General features: G+C 42.7%; 1 protein-coding gene across 1 annotated transcript; it reads right to left on the bottom strand.

The window, feature by feature from the left end:
- Positions 1-1248: 1248 nt before the first annotated feature.
- On the bottom strand, positions 1249-24660 carry LOC118395043 (nuclear receptor ROR-beta-like). The gene is made up of 9 exons (XM_052464243.1): positions 24215-24660; positions 11515-11600; positions 11151-11292; positions 10395-10913; positions 10152-10279; positions 9918-10050; positions 7676-7783; positions 7112-7335; positions 1249-6699 (listed from the first exon to the last, which is right to left on the bottom strand). Exons 1-9 carry the CDS (start codon positions 24219-24221, stop codon positions 6535-6537), a joined length of 1512 nt encoding a protein of 503 aa, XP_052320203.1. The 5' UTR covers positions 24222-24660; the 3' UTR covers positions 1249-6534.
- Between the last annotated feature and the right edge of the window lie 1167 nt (positions 24661-25827).

Genomic DNA, 25827 nt, shown 5'->3' with positions numbered 1-25827 from the left:
AGGACTAGGCCTAATCTGTGTTAATGCAATATTAGTTTAGAAATTGTGCAAGGGGTTTAATTGGTTGTCAGAAAATGTAAAACATTTTCTCGGGGTTGATACCTCATTGTTTGCATTTTGAAAATCTAACCGTTGTAAAGATAAGGGGATGCGTGTGGGATTTTGAGTGAGAAAGACCGAGGTTGTGCCAACAACATCAAATACCCATTAAAGACTGATGTCAAGAAGAGTTAGCCATCTTCTTTATCTGCTGAACTGCTTCTTCTTTCACCTTTACCCAATCCTCCATACAGGTAAAGGAAATTAGATATTGGTGAAGGGACTAGCTGTGGGCCGTAGATGTGACAGCTCTACCGAGGACAATGGATGCATCTCAGTCTGCTCACTTTCCTTTCCCAGTGTCAAGGGGTGAATGTTTTTGGCAACATTTGTGCCTTATTCAGAAGGGTGCAATATTCACACTGCTGCATATTATATTTGAAAAATGGTTTCTGATGTCAGTTGGCCAATACCTTTCTACATGCAGGCAATCATGTCTGTTCAGTGCAATCTATTTGTATCTGAACATTTTACAATTCCATCCTGAATGATCCAGGACCCTATTTCAGAAAGCGGGTTTAGTGAACTAATTGTTATCACATGTTCTGAAACCGAAAACCCGCTGGTCAACCCAGAGTTCAGGTTTAAACTCAGTTTGTTAAACATGCTTTCTGAAACAGGGCCCAGGTCCCACTCTGCAGTTTGTAATGCGATGTGGTGTTGTTTCTGCTCTCTTGCCAACTTCTTAAGGAATTGTCATGCCAAACAATAACAACGGAGTAGGCAAAAGCACACATCTGGGACCAGGCTAATGTGTTATACATAGGCCCATTTTGGTCCCTAGCCCTTTAAGTTCTTACAACTTCAGTGTTCACAGATCAGGATCAGCGAGAGCAATATGGCAGACGCTCCACTTAGCTTGTTGGAAGACTAGGGGGAGCCATCACGATAATATTCACACCTATCTCGTCCTTTCAGAAATATTATTTTTGTTACCCCCTCTATACTGTAGCACATACAAGTATATTGTGTATTACCCTGAAAACAAGAATATGATTATACTGACATTTAAGGGATATCTAGGCAAATAATGTTTTCATTGAGAACTTGTTGCCATACTATTGCCACTTTATTACATGATGTAAGTGCTATTATTAAAAAAAAAAGTGAATAAACCAAGAATTGACATTTTTAAAAGACAGACTTCACTGATTCAAAAGAAATACTTTTATTACATTCTTTAAAGCACATGTAATGTAACCCAATGTACAATATATATTGAGCTGACTGACTCGTTTACTCTTTAACTAACAAAATACCTCTTGTACATTTTGGGGGGAAGACAGAAATGTTATTGATTTTTTTTAAATTGAATTTCCCTGTGTTCTTAAAAAAATAGATCACTTTTTGTCAGCTATGACGTGAAAAAAAATCAAAGATCAACAGAGAAATAAAAATCACAACCAAGGTAACATTAAATCACAAGAACAAAATATTTTTTAAATTCTATTTGTATTTTCTTGATTCTGCCTTTTAAAATTCAGATTGTGTTAAGATATTTGACACTGAGTACCATTCACCAAAATAGAGCTTACGTACACAATGATCAAGGTTATGGGTCTTGTCTTAGGTGCAAGGTGAGAAGAATACAAGGCTAGTAGAAAACACTAGTGAGAGGACCCAGACTGAACTCAGCTAGCTCCCTGAGTCACTCAAAATAGTCACTCTGAACCCTATTCTCAATATTCTGTCCCAGAACATTACAGTTCAATAAGGACTGAATTAGAATCAGGATACGCTGTCTGTCCATACTCTTCAAAGGGGTAAGCGATGCTCTGTCTGAATCATAAACCTAATTAACATCAAAGCTTAACTCCGGGGTAGCTGGTAGCTCAGTCCATCATTAGACTTGTGCCCACCCAGTGGGACAGTGTATAGGAGATATCTTTGACATACAGTGAGTGGAGGACACAGGAACATCAATGTACAAAAATAATACAGTTGATCCAACCAGCAAAGAAAGCTTATGATACATACAAACTTAATTGTAGCCCAAAGAAAAGCAATGAGTGAAGGGGAGCCTATTCTTATTGGCTGGCTGTTACTGGTTAGGTACTCTCACAGAGAAACTCTTCTCAACTTATTTCAGCGGTCTCCTGAGGCAAGGGTCCAACGTTTCCATCAATATTGGGTCATTGACAATGTTGGGCCATAGTCTGTACAGTTCAGATACTGGCCCAAGAACGTGTCTCCTCCTTTGCCTTTGTGTGATTGGACTGCCTACCCTGGGAGTATCCACTAGGCAAAGAGTGTTCTGCCTCCTCCCCATTGGTCACATGACATACAGTACATAACCCCATTGGGTTGCAATGGGGGTGGGTGTTGCCGTGGAAACCAGTGAGAGGAAAACAGTCCAGGAAAAAAATAATTTTCTAAGAGTGCTTTTTTTGAGATCACTCAAGTCCATTTCTTTTTCTTTCTCTCTGCTCATCTCCCTCTCTCCCTCTCATACCCCCATGCTCTCTAAATACGCACACACACACACACATACACATTTATCTATATACATTCTTAATTAAAATATTCAATTATAAATTTGTATATAAATTAAAAGATCATTTATTTTCTTGTCTCTAAGTGGCATTAACAAGGGAAGGGGGTGTGGGACTGAGGTTTCTCATTGCATTTTAAAAGCCTACAAAGGGCAGCACCAAACACTGTCAGAACAAGTGCCTATGTCTATGTGTGTGTAACCATTCTGTGAGTTTGTTATTAACCTACTGGCAGACAATGATCAGCACCAAGTAGTGTGGCATGTCATACTGGTTTATATCTTCTTATATTTAACAGATAAATAACTGAATCATAAAATTGGTCCCTTGGTGAAAATTGGTGAGTACATACCTGCACAAGATACAGTACCAGTCAAAAGTTTGGACACCTACTCATTTAAGGGTTCTTTATTTTTTTTACTATTTTCTACATTGTAGAATAATAGTGAAGACATCAAAACTATGAAATAACACATATGGAATCATGTAGTAACCAAATAAGTGTTAAACAAATCAAAATATATTTTAGATTCTTCAAAGTCGCCACCCTTTGCCTTGATGACAGCTTTGCACACTATTGGCATTCTCTCAATCAGCTTCATGAGGAATGCTTTTCCAACAATCTTTAAGGAGTTCCCACATATGCTGAACTTGTTGGCTGCTTTTCCTTCACTCTGCGGTCCAACTTATCCCAAACCATCTCAATTTGGTTGAGGTCGGTGATTGTGGAGGCCAGGTCATCTGATGCAGCACTCCATCACTCTCCTTAGTCAAATAGCCCTTACACAGCCTGGAGGTGTGTTGGGTAATTGTCCTGTTGAAAAATAAATGATAGTCCCACTAAGCGCAACCCAGATGGGATGGCGTATCGCTGCAGAATGCTCTGGTAGCCATGCTGGTTAAGAGTGCCTTGAAATCTAAATAAATCACTGACAGTGTCACCAGCAAAGCACCTTGACACCATCACACGTCCTCCTCCATGCTTCACAGTGAGAACCACGCATGCAGAAATCATCCATTCACCTACTCTGCGTCAAAGACACAATGGTTGGAACAAAAAATCTAATTTGTACTCATCCTACCAAAGGACAGATTTCCACCAGTCGAATGTCCATTGCTCATGTTTCTTGGTCCAAGCAAGACTCTTCTTATTCATGTCCTTTAGTGGTGGTTTCTTTGCAGCAATTCCACCATGAAGACCTGATTCACGTAGCCTGAGAGCCAGTTTCATCATAGCGCCTGATGGTTTTTGCAACAGCACTTGAAGAAACATTCAAAGTTCTTGAAATGTTCCATATTGAGTGACCATTATGTCTTAAAGTAATGATGGACTGTCATTTCTCTTTGCTTATTTGAGCTGTTCTTGCCAGAATATGGACTTGGTCTTTTACCAAACTGGGCTATCTTCTATATACCAACCCTACCTTCTCACAACACAACTGATTGGCTCAAACGCATTAAGGAAGGAAATTCCACAAATTAACTTTTAAGAAGGCACAACTGTTAGTTGAAATGCATTCCAGGTGACTACCTCATGAAGCTGGTTGAGATAATTCCAAGAGTGTGCAAAGCTGTCATCTACTTTGAAGAATCTAAAATATATTTTGATTTGTTTAACCCCTTTTTGGTTACTACATGGATTCCATGTGTTATTCCATAGTTTTGATGTCTTCACTATTATTTTAGAATGTAGAAAATAGTACAAATAAAGATAACCTTGAATGAGTAGGTGTGTCCAAACTTTTGACTGGTACTGTATATGTAGCCGACATGCAGTTGAAGTCAGAAGTTTATATACACCTTAGCCAAATACATTTATACTCAGTTTTTCACAATTCCTGACATTTAATCCTAGTAAAAATTCCCTGTCTTAGGTCAGTTAGGATCACCACTTTATTTTAAGAATGTGAAATGTCAGAATAATAGATGAGAGAATGATTTATTTCAGCTTTTATTTCTTTCATCACATTCCCAGGGGGTCAGAAGTTTACATGCGTTCAATTAGTATTTGGTAGCATTGCCTTTAAATTGTTTAACTTGGGTCAAGCATTTTGAGTAGCCTTCCACAAGCTTCACACAATAAGTCGGATGAACTTTGGCCCATTCCTCCTGACAGAGCTGGTGTAACCGAGTCAGGTTTGTAGGCCTCCTTGCTCACACACACTTTCAGTTCTGCCTACACATTTTCTATAGGATTGAAGTCAGGGCTTTGTGATGGCCACTCCAATACCTTGACTTTGTTGTCCTTAGCCATTTTGCCACAACTATGCTTGGGGTCATTGTCCATTTGGAAGACCCATTTGCAACCAAGCTTTAACTTCAAGACTGATGTCTGTAGCTCAGTTGGATAAAAGCGTCTGCTAAATGGCATATTATTATATTATTATTATTATGTTTCTTCAATATATACACATATTTTTCTTGCCTCATGATGCCATCTATTTTGTGAAGTGCACCAGTCCCTCCTGCAGCAAAGCACCCCCATAACATGATGCTGCCACCCCAGTGCTTCACGTTTGGGATGGTGTTCTTCGGCTTGCAAGCCTCCCCCCTTTTCCTCCAAACATAACGATGGTCATTATGGCCAAACCGTTCTTTTTTTGTTTCATCAGACCATTGTCTCAATGTGCAGTTACAAACCGTAGTCTGGCTTTTTTTATGGCAGTTTTGGAGCAGTGGCTTCTTCCTTGCTGAGCAGCCTTTCAGGTTATGTCGATATAGGACTCATTTTACTGTTGATATAGACACTTTTGTACCCGTTTCCTCCAGCATCTTCACAAGGTCCTTTGCTGTTGTTCTGGGATTGATTTGCACTTTTCACACCAAAGTACGTTCATCTCTAGGAGACAGACCGTGTCTCCTTCCTGAACAGTATGATGGCTGCATGGTCCCATGGTGTTTATACTTGCATACTATTGTTTGTACAGATGAACATGGTACCTTCAGGCGTTTGGAAATTGATTCCAAAAATGAACCAGACTTCTGGAGGTCCACAGTTTGTTTTTTTGAAGTCTTGGCTGATTTCTTTTGATTTTCCCATGATGTCAAGCAAAGAGGCACTGAGTTTGAAGGTAGGCCTTTAAATACATCCACAGGTACACCTCCAATTGACTCAAATGATGTCAATTAGCCTATCCGAAGCTTGTAAAGCCATGACATCATTTTCTGGAATTTTCCAAGCTGTTTAAAGGCACAGTCAACATAGTATAGTGTATGTAAACTTCTGACCCACTGGAATTGTGATACAGTGAAATAATCTGTCTGTAAACAATTGTTGGAAAAATGACTTGTGTCATGCACAAAGTAGATGTCCTAACCGACTTGCCAAAACTATAGTTTGTTTTCAAGTATTTTGTGGAGTGGTTGAAAAACGAGTTTTAATGACTCCAACCTAAGTGTATATAAACTTCCGACTTCAATTGTATATGGTACCGCCAAGAAGTGTCTGTGGGACTACAAATGAATGAACCCTGGGTATGTTGAGTAGAACCAAAGAATTACAACAATTCTAAATTGAACAGTCGAACTGAAGCAGGGTGTTAGTATTTACATTTAGTGTGGGGCTCTAGCTGGTGCATTGGTGCTTGTCAGTGAGGTACATTCATGACAGGGTTGGGTAAGCATTGAAAAAATATGTTCTAATGCTAAATGATCTATGTGCATACTGTAGAATATACATATCGCCCATTAGTTTGTCCAAAGTGCTACGTACAAAAGGACCATGAAGGTGAAGTCTGTAGTGTAAGATGTATGGCCTGCTGGGATAGTGGTGGACTAACACAACAGGATGCTAGGAGACTGAGTATTTTAAGTCCTGGATTGTCTCGTTAACAGCTGGTTATTTCTGAGGTCACTATTTATATCCCTCACTTATTCATTCTCTCCTTTCACTTCCCTACCTCCATACTTATTTCTCTCTAACACATTCACTCCATCGTTCTCTCTAGGAGTTGTTTGTAGAGTCGGGGAGAGAAATCTCACTCCCGAACACTTCCCGGTAGAGTGGTGGGAAGCTGTATGCGGTCTCGGGGTGGACCAGACGAAAGAACTCCAGCTTGTCGATGTGGAGATTACAGATGGACTTCATTATCGGCAGCTTGGATACCATCTACAGAGGGGACACACCAGGATCAGTCAGGAAAACACAATCAATATTTGTGGACTTGGTGTGACGGAATGGGAAAAATCTGGAGAATGCATGAAATGTGTATGTACTTAAGCTACGCTAAAATGGGATAGATCCGGTCTACAGCACTAGACTGGTTAACTGTTTGTCTTTGTTAGATTTAAAGAATGCCAGCATGTCTACAGCACAATATTGTTCAGCCCACAAGGCCCTATAAAATGTGCATATGCAGCTGTTTGGGATATTCTGGAGAGGATCGCATCATAAAGTTCTTGGAGAGGAGACATCTGCTCCACCAGTAACTCCAATATGGTGGATCTGAGCTAATGACAACTGGGCCATGACTAGAGACTGTGGGGTATGTTATGGTGCTGTGGAGTGTGCTAGGCCTGACCTGGTCTAGCTTCTCGTCTGCAGCCCCGCTCGTGTGCAGACTGTGTTGCAGAGCCAGGTAGACCTTCGCCTGTAGCTTCTGGACCTTCTGGCTGTCGGCTAACCATGGTCGGTCTGGGGACAGTAAGCAAGCGGCACTGAACAGAGCCATCTCCTCATCGGTCAGCTGCAGGCGGGAGAGCCCTTTAGCCAGGTCAAACACGGCACTGACCAGGTCATCGCAACCTGCAGAGAAATATCACAATATTAGATATCCAGACACCATGTTGAGTTTTCATTGAATTGTATGAGTTAGCCTCACCTACTATCCCAATCTTGCGAGCTTACATAAAGAGCAGCGGTCAGGCTGGTCTTTGATCAGGCTAATTTGCAGTAGCTAACATTATCAATCAAATGTTATTTATAAAGCCCTTTTTACATCAGCTGATGTCACAAAGTGCTATACAGAAACCCAGCCTAAAACCCCAAACAGAAAGCAATGCAGATGTAGAAGCACGGTGGCTAGGAAAACCCTATACATTATACTGTATCGCAGAATGAATAGCCTAATAATAAAGACACTTACCGAGGGCTTTGAAGAGCTGAGCAGAGGCAAATTTGCCATTAAAGAACATGGTGTTGGTGGTGGCGTTAAATGCCCTGCACATCCTAATCAACAGCACCTCCAGACAGCCTGCAATGGTAACCATAGAGAGCCACAGAGATGGAGGAAGAGGAGGGAGGGGAAGACAGAGAAGACAGAAAAATGCTCCAACATGCAAAAACACACAATGAAAAGTAAATATTTCAGATTGGAGGACAGTAGATGTAAGGCATTTGAACATTTAGAAAATCAGCAGGGTAGGATGGATTTGTCAAAAGGGGTTCAAACATTTACAAATGGTATAATATGGAGTATTGTAAAATAAATGTGTTTGTTTGTTGCAGATATAATGATAAATTATATACAGAAATGTAGGTTCCAGAGATGGTTAAATGGTCAGAGCAGTCATGTGTGGTTTGTAAAAAACCAAACCAATACAAATAAAAGGAGCACAAAAGGAAGAAGGTTGGAGAAAAGAAGTACAAGAGCCAAAGTTAGCAAGATAAAGCATTTCTTCTCTCACATTACAGAAATGTTCACATGGTGCCATGGTATACGGTTTGAAATAATGGCTGCTTGCATATATAAGTGTGTGTGTGTGTAAGAGAGTGTGCATGTCACACAGAAACATTTATCTGTGTAAACATGCCCACCTGGTTTTGCGTATCATTGTGTCTATGTCCTGTAAGAACTGAAGTGATTTGAGCAGTCAAGTCTAATTAAGTCAAGTCTAATTAAACAACACAATGTAACTCCAAGTCAATCACACTTCTGTGAAATCAAACTGTCCACTTAGGAAGCAACACTGATTGACAATACATTTCATGTGCTGTTGTGCAAATGGAATAGACAACAGGTGGAAATTATAGGCAATTTGCAAGACATCCCCAATAAAGGAGTGGTTCTGCAGGTGGTGACCACAGACCACTTCTCAGTTCCTATGCTTCCTGGCTGATGTTTTGGTCACTTTTGAATGCGGACTGTGCTTTCACTCTAGTGGTAGCATGAGTCTACAACCCACACAAGTGCCTCAGGTAGTGCAGCTCATCCAGGATGACACATCAATGCGAGCTGTGGCAAGAAGGTTTGCTGTGTCTGTCAGCGTAGTGTCCAGAACATGGAGGCACTACCAGGAGACAGGCCAGTACATCAGGAGACGTGGAGGAGGGCAACAACCCAGCAGCAGGACCGCTACCTCCGCCTTTGTGCAAGGAGGAGCAGGAGGAGCACTGCCAGTGCCCTGCAAAATGACCTCCAGCAGGCCACAAATGTGCATGTGTCTGCTCAAACGGTCAGAAACAGACTCCATGAGGGTGGTATGAGGGCCCGACGTCCACAGGTGGGGGTTGTGCTTACAGCCCAACACTGTGCAGGGCGTTTGGCATTTGCCGGAGAGCACCAAGATTGGCGAATTCGCCACTGGTGCCCTTTGCTCTTCACAGATGAAAGCAGGTTCACACTGAGCACATGTTTCAGACGTGACAGAGTCTGGAGACGCCGTGGAGAATGTTCTGCTGCCTGCAACATCCTACACAACATGACCGGTTTGGCGGTGGGTCAGTCATGGTGTGGGGTGGCATTTCTTTGGGGGGCCGCACAGCCCCCCATGTGCTCGCCAGAGGTAGCCTGACTGCCATTAGGTACCGAGATGAGATCCTCAGACCCCTTGTGAGACTGGTGCGGTTGGCCCTGGGTTCCTCCTAATGCAAGACAATGCTAGACCTCATGTGGCTGGAGTGTGTCAGCAGTTCCTGCAAGAGGAAGGCATTGATGCTATGGACTGGCCCACCCGTTCCCCAGACCTGAATCCAATTGAGCACATCTGGGACATCATGTCTCGTTCCATCCACCAACGCCACATTGCACCACAGACTGTCCAGGAGTGCACCTCATCAGGAGCATGCCCAGGCGTTGTAGGGAGGTCAAACAGGCACGTGGAGGCCACACACACTACTGAGCCTCATTTTGACTTGTTTTAAGGACATTACATCAAAGTTGGATCAGCCTATAGTGTGGTTTTCCACGTTAATTTTGAGTGTGACTCCAAATCCAGACCTCCATGGGTTGATAAATTTGATTTCCATTGATCATTTTTTGTGTGATTTTGTAGTCAGCACATTCAACTATGTGAAGAAAAAAGTTTTTAAGAATATTTCATTCAGATCTAGGATGTGTTATTTTAGTGTTCCCTTTATTTTTTTGAGCAGTGTATATAGGTACTGACCTGCTTTGAGCAGAATGATCTGGTCATTCTGACACAGGTCCATGAAGCCTGTAATGCGTTTGGCAAACTCCACCACGTACTGGATGGAATTGGTGATGTGGTGGGCACATTGCTGCCACACAGACTCTGCAGACTGCGAGAAAGAGAGAAATTAATAATTTAATACGACGATAATGCAATATTATACTACGTATTGTGATGGTGAGTGCAATGTGTGTGAGTGTGTGTATTCACCTCGCACTGGAAGTTGCGAGTCTCCTCAGGTGAGTACTGCATCCGATTGTATGTCAGCCTCTTCAGTTCGTCAGAGCTGTACTGACTCGTCTCCAAGTGGGACTTGACCACACTCTGGGTGATACGCTCTGAAACAATACAGGCACACTTATGAATACAAGACCACTACAGACAACATGTTTACTTGATACTGGGAAACTTTGTTGGTTATGTTAGTTATAGCAATAGTAATAGATTTCTTACCTATATCCATAAGAGTGCAGTCATCAGGCAGTGTCTCTAGCAGTGTGGCGTGTGTGTGTGCCAGGAGCACGTGTGTGTGCGACAACATCTGGTACTCGTGTTTGATCCCATTGGCGTCGGTGACATCCAGTAGATTTTGCTGGGGAGAATTCTGATTGGACGAAATGGACGAGGATGATGATGGTGATGAAGAATTGGAGGTGTTCCCAGTGCTTCCGCCGTGGTCTTCTTGCAGGTCCAGGCTGCAGTACTCGTGGGCCTCCTGTGGGGTCAAGGGGAGGTCAAACAGTTTGGGGAGCGCTGCGATGTCATCCAGGTCACTCAGGGTGGAGCTGGAGCCCCCGCTGCTGTAGGAGCGACTGAGCTCCCCGTGCCTGTCCCCCTTGCTTTCTCCCCCAGCCACATCTTCCCTGGACAGTGGCAGACCCTGGTTCAGACACTCCTGGTTCTTCTGGTGCTTCTGGACCTCAGCGTACAGGCTGTCGCGCTGCTTCTTAGACATACGGCCAAACTTCACCGCTGGACGGAGACAAGCGATGGGGAAGAATATAAGTTCATGTCTGTGTGGATTGGAAATAACTGTTGTATAATGCTGTCATGAGTTATCCTCTGGGTTAGAATACTTGCACGTGTGTGTGTGTGTGTGTGTGTGTGTGTGTGTGTGTGTGTGTGTGTGTGTGTGTGTGTGTGTGTGTGTGTGTGTGTGTGTGTGTGTGTGTGTGTGTGTGTGTGTGTGTGTGAGTTAGAGAGACTCACCATCCCGGCTCATGCCTAACACCAGACACTTCTGCAGTCTGCAGTGTTGGCAGCGGTTGCGGCTGGTTCGGTCAATAAGACAGTTCCTCTGGCGGGAACACGAGTACATGGCATTGTTCTGCTGGCTGCGGCGGAAGAACCCCTACACAAAGAAACACAATGGAATGAGTCAAATGATTACATAATGTATATAATTCCAGCATCATAAACCTAGATGTTATAGCATGGACGTATTACATCGCTGATGACAACAAAGGATATTTTATATTGCAGCTTGTCTTGGTTTTACATTGTTAAAGACAGTCAGTCTCCCATGACCTATTTTGTGACATGGTGAAGTGGTAAAACTCTAGTACTAGCTCACCTTGCAGCCCTCACATGTAATAACTCCATAGTGGATTCCTGAGGACTTGTCCCCACAGATCTTGCAGGGTATTACTTCTATTTGAGCTGCAGAGACACACACACACACACAGAGAGATAGAGAGTACATATTGAAAAACGTGAGTTATCAAACCTGTATCAAAACCTAATGAGAATGCAGAAAAATAATAATTTCCTGCCAAGTCTACAGCTAGTAGATCTCAAAATAAGGACAGGAAATTCGACTGATACAGCCTACACACACACTCCTCTCACTATTGAATAACACCCCTGCTGAGGCCAATCTCTCTTGGGGCACGGCCAAGAAGAGTTTGTATCAAAACCAGATGTGATTGCATAAGGTGTTGCAAACGTTCACACATACATTATAGACACTCTGCAAGACTAGCATTGGCTTCGAGTCAGAGGAATATTGGCGTTTGCAACCGGTTAACAGGTTTTCCACCTGGCATGTGGCTATGGTTAGCACAGTGTGAAGGAAGAGTTGGTGAAAGTGTAAGGCAGGCTGTCAGTTTGGCTCTGCCTTGCATGCTCTCAGTGTAGCAACAGCAGACAAAGGCATTCAAATGGGAAAATATTGACTTGAAATCATGGTGCATCTACTGTAGGTAACTGCCAAAATAAAGGAAACACTAGAGTAAATGGGGGATACAAAGTATATTGAAAGGTGTTTCCATGCAGGTGTGGTTCCTGAGTTAATACAGAAATTAACATCTCTTCATGCTTAGGGTCATGAATAAAAATGCAGATTTGCCCATTATTTTGGCTACCATGGCTAGAAGAAGAGATCTCAGTGACTTTGAAAGAAGGGTTTTAAAGGGGCATAGGGGGTTTAAAGGGTGCATGTGTGTCTTAATCACCATATATGAACCCAAGGGGTGCCTGAGACAGTGTTTTCTACCACCATCAACAAAACACCAAATTATCACATTTCTCAGGGGAAAATGGTGTTGCGTTCCTCCAATAGAGTTTCAGAAACTTGTAGAATCTATGCCAAGGCGCCTTGAAGCTGTTCTGGCGGCTTGTGGTGGCCCAACGCCATATTAAGACATTTATTGTTGGTGTTACGGAGTAAGTTTAACCTCGCTTCTCATTCGTCGCCAAACCCAGTGGCTCCTGGTCATCTATAAGTCTTTGCTAGGTAAAGCCCCGCCTTATCTCAGCTCACTGGTCACCATAGCAGCACCCACCCATAGCACGTGCTCCAGCAGTCACCCCCAAAGCCAATTACTGCTTTGGCCGCCTTTCCTTCCCGTTCTCTGCTGCCAATGACTGGAACGAACTGCAAAAATAACTGAAGCTGGAGACTCATATCTCCCTCACTAACTTTAAGCACCAGCTGTCAGAGCAGATCACAGATCACTGCACATAGCCCATCTGTAAATAGCCCATCCAACTACCTCATCCCCATACTGCTATTAAGTTATTTAGCTCCTTTGGACCCCAGTATCTCTACTTGCACATTCATCTTCTGCACATCTATCACTCCAGTGTTTAATTGCTATATTGTAATTATTTTGCCACTATGGCCTATTTATTGCCTTTACCTCCCATATCCTACCTCATTTGCACACACTGTATATATACTTTTTCTATTGTATTATTGACTGTATTCAATTCCATTATTCCATGTGTAAATTTGTGTTGTTTGTGTCGCACTGCTTTGCTTTATCTTGGCCATGTCGCAGTTGTAAATGAGAACTTGTTCTCAACTAGCCTACCTGGTTAAATAAAGGTTAAAAAAAATAAGTTTACAAGCACAGTAATTGCTTATCTTAAATCTGCTTAAGGCCAAACGTCTGCTAAATGACTTAAATGTAAATGTAAATGTAAGCATACACCAATTAAAACACCTGGTTTCCTGAGCAATCTTTTGAAATATTAGGACATGTAAACGCCTTAAACCGGCATTCCAACGGTGTATTTGATCTGCGTACGTGCCAGCACCAGCCAAGCGAGCCTCCCTCATTATCGTGAATGGACTGAGTTTCGGAACTGAACGTATGCATCTTAAAGGTCGTTTTCACAGACAAACTGTACATGTCCCAGCTCAGAATCAAATACGCTTCCCAAAAATAACATGGTCGCTGTAGTAGAACCTTTATTTTCATTGCCGATGTTCTGCATTTATCAGGTAGCCTGATTTCAGATGTGTCCATGTAAACGGGATTATTAGAGAAATCCTTCTTCTTGCAAAGCATGTAAACGTTTTAATTGAACTATTATATGAATCTGACTATTACGCAACAATCGTATTATTGTGTGCATGTAACTGGACTCACTGTTTCCTTTATTTTGGCAGTTACCTGTATGTGCCACATTTCATACAAATACAGTTGCACCCCAGACAGATTGATCCAGCAAAGAGAATAGTACAACTCAAAGTAAACAGTGCAATAAAAGGAGCGGGCGGATGATTTGACTGAAATGTTTTGCACCTGAACTTGGCCGAGTGTCTCTAAAGTTGTCTCTCTGACTGTGGACCCAGTGAAGTGAAAGAGACAGAAATAGACAGAGTCATGTGTCAGAAACCTCAGTCCCCTCAAACACACTCTCCCACTCTCTCCCTTCACATACACGGGGCCCATATGATATGAGAGGCTAAAATGGAGGGCAGTACGTGAAGAAGAAAAACATGTTTCCTTTTAAAGACAGAGCCGGTCAGCTGTATTAGTTCACCACAACCACAGAACTAAACAGAGACAAAAACGACTAACTTATGAATGTGACATGCTAACATTACTCAATCTGTCAGTCTATTTTATTTTTGTGCTATATAAAGAGAGAACAAATGTGTGTTATTCATAAAGCTTGGGCTCTTTAGTCTTCCAAGAGGCAGACATAAGGAAAATCACTTTACACTGTAATTGAATGCATTATTATTGTGGCGTTGCATGTAGGAAAATGTCAATTTAAATGTGTTTTTTTAAACTGGGAAATTCTGCTGTCCTCTCTAAGTAATAACTCAAATACACAGAGTGACTGAGGCAGCTGCAGGCATGCAATGGAAAAAAAAGTGGCTCCTTCTCTCCCCCGCCCCCTGCACTCTCTTTTCTCTCCAAACCCCCGCTAGCTCCCCCCTCCCTTTCCTCTCGATTATATAACTCTCATCTGCAAGCATTCCCCGAACACACTCATTCAGGGAGGTCACTCTAGCAACGCAACCGCCCTGCCTACTCTGTCGCTACAGCTCCCATTGGCTGAGGAGCGGGCAGGGCCTGTCTGGGGTTGGTTGTGTGGGATATCACTTAGGCGCGGTTGCCTGCCAAACTATTCTGTCCCACTGACACACTTTCTCTGTGTAGCGGACAATTATGGATGAAGATCGTCATGAAAATATAGTAACCGTTGTACGTTTTTTTTGTGTTTGGTAAGAACAGCTGACTGAAGAAGACCGGGCATCCGTGCGGTTGAGTCCGTTTCTGCTGTAACATGGACTCTACAACGTCACCAAACTTTGTTGCTCCTTAATGAAACAAGAAAAGTATTATAGCAAACGAGACTATGGCTGCCTAGGGAACGCCCCCCTGCAGCAGCACATGCAGTCAGGAGAGGAAAAGAGGAGAAAATGTACTTCTTTAAGTACAAAACTAAACTAACTTTGCTACTTGAACGGTTATTAAGGTGACCGCATCATTTGGCTGACCAATAACTGTCATCCTAAATTCCATGACCGCCACAGCCCTAGGTCCAGCAGTACCATGTCTGCTATCTGACTACTCTCGCTGACATGGAGCTTCTGCTTCAAGTATTGATATTCTTGTCCCCAGCTTGAGGGAAGTCAGCGGCCAGAATAACACACAGCAAATGTGTGATCGGAATTTTAACTCCCAGTGTTAAATTGAACACTTTTAGTAATTATATGTGACCCAAAGTCTTGATGAACTAACACACCAAGAGTGTTGGGTCCCTAACGCCATGGGTGTTGCAAATTCCAACTTAAATGAACTTTTTATTAGAGCTGATGCCATTACACTTTCTCAGTGTTAGGGAATTAACACCTGTGGTGTTACATTAACTTGTTTTGGGGTGTTGTTTTAACACTGTAGGGTGCCTTATTTTCATATTTATTTCCCAGGGTGCCTTTTGAGTGAATTTTAGAGGTACCAGTACCATCCATGACTGTTTGCTAGTGACAGAGACATGGTTGTTGCATTCAATGACTTTAAGTTCTGTAGCCTTTACCAATTGAGTGCCTAAGATAATATAAATATGTAATTATTTATGACAATAGAACACTTTTTTTTTTTTTTTTTACAATAACACATTTCGACAGCCTAGTATTACCCTAACACACTGGTCAAAACCTCCTGGTTTGCAGGTCATATCAACAAGTCATATAATGCTGGCTTGCAAAGTGTTATATAGTTCCTGTTGGAATCCAGCCAGATATCCAACAATTGGAACTTTTAATCACCCGCAATCTGCAGTTAGAATGACTGCCAAGGTAGGGAAGATCAGTAAATGAGACTACCTAAACCATCTAAACTGGCAGAACCATCTCAATAACAGGTGAAATAAATCCAATAATTTACTGATTGGATTAGTTTAGGGAAAATGTATGTTATTTATCTTTGTGTAGTATAAAATCAATGAATCCACCAATGTGCATGCAGAATCATAGATATTAAAACAAATTATCCTAAAAAGCAACCTGCAACAAAACATCCTTGGAAACACGATAATTAGGCCCCTCTTTTTCAGTCGAGTAACACCACCAGCTGATTAACACTTAATTTATTCACCGCAGGTGGCGTCAATTTAAATCCCACTGGTGTTAACCCCACTAGAATCAACACTCTGATGTAACTCACAATACTTTTTTTTTTACCTTAACACCAAGATTTTAACACCCACAAATTTGCTATGCACAGACCCCCATTTCGTGACATCATCATTCAGTTCTGCAGTTGACTCCTGACCTGGGCTTCCACACCAATCCCCTTTAACCTCTGACCTATCCTTCTGGAGAGCAACCACAACATAGTGAAATGTAACTGAACTAGTTACATAACAAAGAAATGTGAATCGGCGTCCCCAGTTTGTTTCAGTCGTAGAGGCCAAACTAACACAAGGTTCAAGTTTTTGCACAGAAGTTTCCATGTTCAAAATGACTCATTCTAACCCTAAACTCAACGCAGATATCTCCGAGAAAGACAAAGTTTCAAAGTGGTAACATTATAGGTCTATTTTCTCACAAGGCACCCAAACCAGCTATCTCGCAAACAATGAAATCAAATTGTATTAGTCAGATGCGCCGAATACAACAGGTGATGTAGACCTTACAGTGAACCCTTAACCAACAGTGCAGTTTCCAAAAAATACGGATAGAATAAGAGATAAAAGTAACAAGCAATTAAAGAGCAGCAGTAAAAAATAACAATGTATACAAGGGGGGCCGGTACAGAGTCAATGTGCGGGGGCACCGGTTAGTTGAGGTAGTATGTACAGTTGAAGTCGGAAGTCTACATACACCTTAGCCAAATACATTTAAACTCAGTTTTTCACAATTCCTGACATTTAATCCTAGTAAAAATTCCCTGTCCAGGTCAGTTGGGATTAACACTTTATTTTAAGAATGTGAAATGTCAGAATAATAGTAGAGAGAATGATTTATTTAAGCTTTTATTTCTTTCATCACATTCCCAGCGGGTCAGATGTTTACATACACTCAATTAGTATTCGGTAGCATTGCCTTTAAATTGTTGGGTCAAACGTTTCAGGTAGCCTTCCACAAGCTTCACACAATAAGTTGGGTGAATTTTGTCTCTTTCCTCCTGACAGAGCTGGTGTAACCGAGTCAGGTTTGTAGGCCTCCTTGCTCGCACATGCTTTTTCAGTTCTGCCCACACATTTTCTATATGATTGAGGTCTGGGCTTTGTGATGGCCACTCCAATACCTTGACTTTGTTGTCCTTAAGCCATTTTGCCACAACTTTGGAAGTATGCTTGGGATCATTGTTCATTTGGAAGACCCATTTGCGACCAAGTTTTAACTTCCTGACTGATGTCTTGAGATGTTGCTTCAATATATCCACATCATTTTCTTGCCTCATGATGCCATCTATTTTGTGAAGTGCACCAGTCCCTCCTGCAGCAAAGCACCCCCACAACATGATGCTGCCACCCCATGCTTCACAGTTGGGATGGTGTTCTTCGGCTTGCAAGCCTCCCCTTTTTCCTCCAAACATAACAATGGTCATTATGGCCAAGCAATTCTATTTCTGTTTCATCAGACCAGAGGACATTTCTCCAAAAAGTACAATCTTTGTCCCCATGTGCAGTTGCAAACCGTAGTCTGGATATTTTTTATGGAGGTTTTGGAGCAGTGGCTTCTTCCTTGCTGAGCGGCCTTTCAGGTTATGTTGATATAGGACTCATTTTACTGTTGATATAGATACTTTTGTACCCGTTTCCTCCAGCATCTTCACAATGTCCTTTGCTGTTGTTCTGGGATTGATTTGCACTTTTCGCACCAAAGTTCGTTCATCTCTAGGAGACAGAACGCGCCTCCTTCCTGAGCGGTATGATGGCTGCGTGGTCCCATGGTGTTTATAGTTGCGTACTATTGTTTGTACAGATGAACGTGGTACCTTCAGGCATTTGGAAATTGCTCCCAAGGATGAACCAGACTTGTGCAGGTCTACAGTTTTTTAAGACTCCAGTCTTATGGCTTAGGGGTAGAAGCAGAAGCTGTTCAGAAGCTATTTGGACCTAGACTTGGTGCTCCGGTACTGCTTGCCGTGCGTTAGCAGAGAGAACAGTCTATGACTAGGGCGGTTGGAGTCTTTTTCCTCCTCTGTCTCTGCTGCTAAAGCCACTTTCTACCACTCTAAATTCCAAGCATCTGCCTCTAACCCTAGGAAGCTCTTTGCCACCTTCTCCTCCCTCCTGAATCCTCCTCCCCCTCCCCCCCCTCCTCCCTCTCTGCAGATGACTTCGTCAACCATTTTGAAAAGAAGGTCGACGACATCCGATCCTCGTTTGCTAAGTCAAACGACACCGCTGGTTCTGCTCACACTGCCCTACCCTGTGCTCTGACCTCTTTCTCCCCTCTCTCTCCAGATGAAATCTTGCGTCTTGTGACGGCCGGCCGCCCAACAACCTGCCCGCTCGACCCTATCCCCTCCTCTCTTCTCCAGACCATTTCCGGAGACCTTCTCCCTTACCTCACCTCGCTCATCAACTCATCCCTGACCGCTGGCTACGTCCCTTCCGTCTTCAAGAGAGCGAGAGTTGCACCCCTTCTGAAAAAAACCTACACTCGATCCCTCCGATGTCAACAACTACAGACCAGTATCCCTTCTTTCTTTTCTCTCCAAAACTCTTGAACGTGCCGTCCTTGGCCAGCTCTCCCGCTATCTCTCTCAGAATGACCTTCTTGATCCAAATCAGTCAGGTTTCAAGACTAGTCATTCAACTGAGACTGCTCTTCTCTGTATCACGGAGGCGCTCCGCACTGCTAAAGCTAACTCTCTCTCCTCTGCTCTCATCCTTCTAGACCTATCGGCTGCCTTCGATACTGTGAACCATCAGATCCTCCTCTCCACCCTCTCCGAGTTGGGCATCTCCGGCGCGGCCCACGCTTGGATTGCATCCTACCTGACAGGTCGCTCCTACCAGGTGGCGTGGCGAGAATCGGTCTCCTCACCACGCGCTCTCACCACTGGTGTCCCCCAGGGCTCTGTTCTAGGCCCTCTCCTATTCTCGCTATAAACCAAGTCACTTGGCTCTGTCATAACCTCACATGGTCTCTCCTATCATTGCTATGCAGACGACACACAATTCATCTTCTCCTTTCCCCCTTCTGATGACCAGGTGGCGAATCGCATCTCTGCATGTCTGGCAGACATATCAGTGTGGATGACGGATCACCACCTCAAGCTGAACCTCTGCAAGACGGAGCTGCTCTTCCTCCCGGGAAGGACTGCCCGTTCCATGATCTCGCCATCACGGTTGACAACTCCATTGTGTCCTCCTCCCAGAGCGCTAAGAACCTTGGCGTGATCCTGGACAACACCCTGTCGTTCTCAACTAACATCAAGGCGGTGGCCCGTTCCTGTAGGTTCATGCTCTACAACATCCGCAGAGTACGACCCTGCCTCACACAGGAAGCGGCGCAGGTCCTAATCCAGGCACTTGTCATCTCCCGTCTGGATTACTGCAACTCGCTGTTGGCTGGGCTCCCTGCCTGTGCCATTAAACCCCTACAACTCATCCAGAACGCCGCAGCCCGTCTGGTGTTCAACCTTCCCAAGTTCTCTCACGTCACCCCGCTCCTCCGCTCTCTCCACTGGCTTCCAGTTGAAGCTCGCATCCGCTACAAGACCATGGTGCTTGCCTACGGAGCTGTGAGGGGAACGGCACCTCAGTACCTCCAGGCTCTGATCAGGCCCTACACCCAAACAAGGGCACTGCGTTCATCCACCTCTGGCCTGCTCGCCTCCCTACCACTGAGGAAGTACAGTTCCCGCTCAGCCCAGTCAAAACTGTTCGCTGCTCTGGCTCCCCAATGGTGGAACACACTCCCTCACGACGCCAGGACAGCGGAGTCAATCACCACCTTCCGGAGACACCTGAAACCCCACCTCTTTAAGGAATACCTAGGATAGGATAAAGTAATCCTTCTCACCCCCCCCCCCTTAAAAGATTTAGATGCACTATTGTAAAGTGGCTGTTCCACTGGATGTCATAAGGTGAATGCACCAATTTGTAAGTCGCTCTGGATAAGAGCGTCTGCTAAATGACTTAAATGTAATGTAAATGAGTCTGACAATTTTTAGGGCTTTCCTCTGACATGCCTGGTGTAGGTCCTGGATGGCAGGAAGCTCGACCCCAGTGATGTACTGGGCCGTTCGCACAACCCTCTGTAGTGCCTTGTGGTCAGAGGCCGAGCAGTTGACATAACAGGCAGTGATGCAACCAGTCAGGATGCTCTCAATGGTGCAGCTGTAGAACCTTTTGAGGATCTGAGGACCCATTGCCAAAACTTGTCAGTCTCCTGAGGGGGGAATAGGTTTTGTTGTACTAAAAAGGGAATAAAACTCGCTACCTCTGTCTGTTTATCAGTCACAGCCTAAGCACGTAACTGTGTTCTCTACTAGAGGCTAATTCAATAGCTATATGGCTCTGGTCTCTAAGCCTTCTCCTTTCTTGGAATCTAACATAGAACATGTGGGGGTCATTGTATTGTGTCAGTTAGTCAGTGTGTCAAGCTGTCAGTGGGCCAGTAAACTCAGATGTATTGGATGCCCTTTACCCAACCAGCCTTCTGGAACACAACTCCTACCACTTTTTCTAGGCTAACATAACATGGCACATATCGGCAGTTGTTGCCACATACAAGGCCCCTCTAGTCAAGTCCCTTAGGTGATTGTTGTCTGTTGTTTCCGACAAGGTGAAGGACATAATGTAAAAGTTCATTTCCCAACTGAGATCATTTTCCCATTATGAACTTTTCGCTTTGTAGCTCACAGAGTTGCTTACGGTCAATCTGGTGAAGCGAGATCACCATGATGATGATAATAATAAGAATAAAGTACAGTGAGTATTTATCTGTACTCAAATGGCTCTACCCCTAACTCTACCTTCCCACTTACAAAACAAACGCTTATTTCCACTTTGGCTGTGAAATAAGTATTTGCATTTCATTGTCTGACATGGAATGCAAATATAACTATATATATATATATATATATATATATGCGTATTCTGAGGTGTGAAATCCATGTGTTAGTGATAGCTTTTAATGACGTGTCAAAGAGTTAGCGTATACATTTCGATATCCTACCAGATGTAGAACCTCCCTCTACAGGCCAAAACAATCTCCCTCCCTCCCCAAGCAGATTAGGAACAGAGTAGCCTCTGTGCCAAAAACCCTCATTCCAAACAAACACTAAATACTGTAATTCAACAATAAATATATATATATGCTACAATAGCAATATGTTTATCAGTCTTACAATGTATTGTTACATTATTGTGACAACAACAGACAGTAGGCTAGTCTATATTGTAATTGTAACAAGCCTTGTATGCCTTTTGATTGCAGTAATGTATATTAGAGGCAACATCGTGAGAAGATAGGCAGCAACAAAAGTAGCAGTAGCATTGCAGTAAGTAACCTTTTTATCATAATCTTTCTGATCGTTGATTTTGTCAACCATGTCAACTACTACATCCATTCCAGGAGCTAAAGAAAATGTATCTATAGCCTGCTGCCTGAGTTCAACTTCGTTGCATTCGAGATGCCCCAGGCAGGGCTCTTGCAACCAACCAACCAACTGTTTTTGTCCTTTGCTGATCCTTCCCTCTGTCTAAGCCACTCCCTCCTCTCTCTCGCCCCCGCCCTCCTGAATGCAGTATTCGCTCGGTGACATAGGTCACGTTCTCCTGCTCAGACGTTGAATGCGTCAACCAAATGTTGTGTCACGTCGACATATTCCTTTGCCCGTTTCTGACATGTCAGATCTTACAACACCTAGATAGGTATTTTTAGTATCAGCTAACCACATTAGGGATGATTATTTTACATCATTTTACAATTCAAGTAATATCATAACATTTTTCCAGATATCTGCATGATCAAACTTGTATTTATTTTAAAACTTTGTTTAAACTTGCTGCGCAACCTGTGCGACTCAAGAGAAAGAGTGCGCTCTACAGCAGAGCGGGCAGGGGCCAGTGGTGTGTGACATAGGAGGAAGAGAGACAAAAAGTAATCACTGACTGGCGCTAGTTAGATAGACAAACTTGTAAATGCTATAGGTTATCATCCCATCTGGCAGTGCCTGTCTTTACTGCATCAAATCGATGTAAAGAAGCTAACTAAGATGGCTAGATGAGAGCCTACCTGTCGTTTGCTCATTGTAGCCTACACCTTCTCATTTAGCTAATTGAATTATGTAATTTGAATTCCATTTTTCATTGAATAAAGATCTCCTACTTCACGTTGCTACACATGGAACATCTGACTGTAGTGCCAACAACAGGCTACACGCGTGACATGTACGGTCTTTTCGGGCGACGCACGTCAAAAAACGACATTCAAAAGTTCGTTTTATTAAATTTATATTTTCTAATGTCATGGTATATCCTTCTGTGTAACAATGTCACGTAGATATTCGAATACTAACGTCAGTTCGGATATTTGAATAACCGTGCCCATCCCTAAACCACATCATCATCACGCAACCAGAACCATTGATTGATGCATGCAACATATGAGCAGGGGAACGCGACCAATTAGGTCAGTGGAACAGCCAACATTCTCCCCCTCCACACAGTCGGCCATGCTGGCACCACCATCACAACAACATGCCGAAATCAATTCATTTTAGATTAATTAACCCACTGAACAATATTACACACTGAGTGTACACAATATTAGGAACACTTCCCAATATTGATTTGCACCCACTTTTGCCCTCAGAACAGCCTTAATTCGTCGGGTGTCGAAAGTGTTCCACCGGGATGCTGGCCCATGTTAACTCCACTGCTTCCCACAGTTTTGTCAAGTTGGCTGGATGTCCTTTGGGTGGTGGACCATTCTTGACACACACAGAAAACTGTTGAACGTGAAAAACCCAGCAGTGTTGCAGTTCTTGACACACTCAAACCAGTGTGCTTGGCACATAGAAAGGCACTTAATTATTGTCTTGCCCATTCACCCTCTGAATGGCACAAATACACAATCCATGTCTCAATTGTCTCAAGGCTTAAAAATCCTTCTTTAACCTGTATCCTCCCCTTCATCTACACTGATTGAAGTGGATTTAACAGGAGATAGCATAGCTTCACCTGGTCAGTCTGTCATGGAAAGTGCAGGTGTGCCTAAGGTTTTGAACACTCAGTGCAATTCTGGTTTCATTAACATGGATTTATAGCATCGTTTGTGCTCAGGATGGCTAATATTCTGGCAAAGATATTACAATAAAATGCCATAAATATGCCAGTATGATTTACAAATGTAATTCTTTGATTTATAGCCAACTAATTTTAGTCCTGCTATTCCAATTGAATATTGTTTTGATCACATGTGTCGCCTATTTTAGAACCTGTAGTGCACATTTTTACCAGTGTGCATCTCCTATCGACTCGTTGCATCACCCAATATGGATCCCCAGGCACATTTTACAGACAAGAGTCCCAGGTGGAATCAACCTGATTATTATGACATGAATGCAAAAAGTCAGATCATAGGCTTTTAAAACAAAACACATAGGCTATTTACAACCATTTGGTCTCAATCCTGAATTAAATGCAACATTGTTCAAATATTGAACCAAAACATTTTATGATGAATATAAGCATTTTCACTAGTTCTCTGTCAGACAGAAAAACTATCCAGTCTATACACTAACAGCCAGGACAGGACGCCCATTCACAGCGGCAGTGGCGCACCTGGCAAAACTAGCCAGATAAACCAGTCAGGCACAACAGCATGAGATTAGCATCATACGCACTTCGAAAAGAAAGAAGTTACAATGTTAATTACACAGTTAGGCCTACAGTAACTTACATTTGAAAAGAGTTGTATACATTGTTTCATATTGAAATGACCATCGTAATACTTTGCAATGTCACATATATATACTATGTTTATCAACAATAGCATATGTGACATAGTATGGTATACGATGGCCATTTGAATATCAATGACAGCCTAATAATAAATGTACCTCTCATGTTGAATATTATCGTTTCTGGATCAATGAATTGGACTTCATGTGGTGTGTAACAGAATAAAAATATATGTCCAACTGTTGAAAGACAAGCATTTGCTGGCACGTAAAATAAAACGTATTTGGCCTGACGAACTAGATTTTTTTTTTATATATATATATATATATTAAACAAGGCAAAAATCCGCGAGTGTTTCCTTATCGTTCGACAAAGTCTTGCAATGGTGAATCAAATACAAAGCAAATCGACTGTTCAAGTTGAATTGTGTCCTGTTTGTCTCGATGCACTATTTCGGTAACTTTTTACAAAACTCTCCCACGGTGGTTTAGCTTGCAAGCAAGGTCCCAAATACTCTACCTCCCCTTTTTCGTTCGGACTGCCTTTCACTCTGTCTACCCTGCTAACCTACTTTTCGACGCGTGGACTGGACTCTCATATGATCTCACACTCCAGATAGCTCCTCTTCGCGGCCGCGCGTACGCGGGATCGAGTTTTAAGGAAAATCAGATCTACTGGCAATAACAAACAACAATTAACGCTTTAACTCTCATTTAGAGTAACGTGGGTTTGAAAATGTCGTTTTTTGGGGGTTAGTTTTTCACAAATCAATATTTTTTGCAAGGCATGGACATAACACTATGGGTTATTACACTCTTTTTGTAATGCACTTTGTGTTGAGGTGGATAGGCCATATCGAAGAACAATGGGCATTATGATAATAAAATCTCAGAGCTTTGTGTTGCAATGATTACTAATGATTACTTCGGATTTATGCCATTCACAGGGAAGTTCTCCTGTGTGAGAGCTGTTTGGGGGTTGTGCTTTGTCATGCAAGGCTCTGGCAGTTTAGTTATGAAACCGGGAGAAGGCAGATTGCGCAATAGGTTTGTGGAGCCCGAAGCCACACACCACTCTATATCGTCATATCTTGTTATTGATACCGTGTCTTGTTTTGATGTGTTTTGACTGCAATGTCTATGCTAGTATAGCAAAAATGTACTAGCTATCTAACCATCAACTGTAACGATATATTTGAGAGACAACAAGTGTTCATTGTGCAAATGTATTTATGTTTTCAATAAACATTTGGAGAGGAAATATAGTTTACATGTTGTCAACAATCTAAGCCAACCCAATCTGTTTTTCTCCATAGTTGAGCATGGGTTAGTTTTGTTGCTAAACAACCAACCTGTCTATGCCTCATGTCTTCCTTCTCCTTTTAATTTATTTAAATGACTGCTAATACATAATTATAGTATAATCATAAATCTCTCTTTTCTTTCTCTCATCTGTATCCTTTCTCTCTATCCTCCCTCTCTCATGTCCCTCTTCCATAGCCACTCTGTTTTCTGTCTCCCTTGACAACCCGGGTGACACTCTGACCTGAAGACTTACATAACTACAGAACAGGCTAGTGGGGAGAGGGTGGAGGGAGAAAGGGAGGGAAAGAGGGAGGACTCCAACATAGCTGGGAGACATGCATGCAAATATGTTACTCTAGTCTGTTGACAAGGAGAGTGAGAGAGAAAAAACCCGGTATACCCTAATTGACAAACAAACAGACCAAAACAAAGTCTTCTCATGCTTTGTTGATTTAAAAAAAGCTTTT

This window comes from Oncorhynchus keta, chromosome 15 (assembly GCF_023373465.1).
Source record: "Oncorhynchus keta strain PuntledgeMale-10-30-2019 chromosome 15, Oket_V2, whole genome shotgun sequence".
Taxonomy (NCBI): Eukaryota; Metazoa; Chordata; class Actinopteri; order Salmoniformes; family Salmonidae; genus Oncorhynchus; species Oncorhynchus keta.
This window is presented reverse-complemented; position numbering and strand designations above follow the sequence as displayed.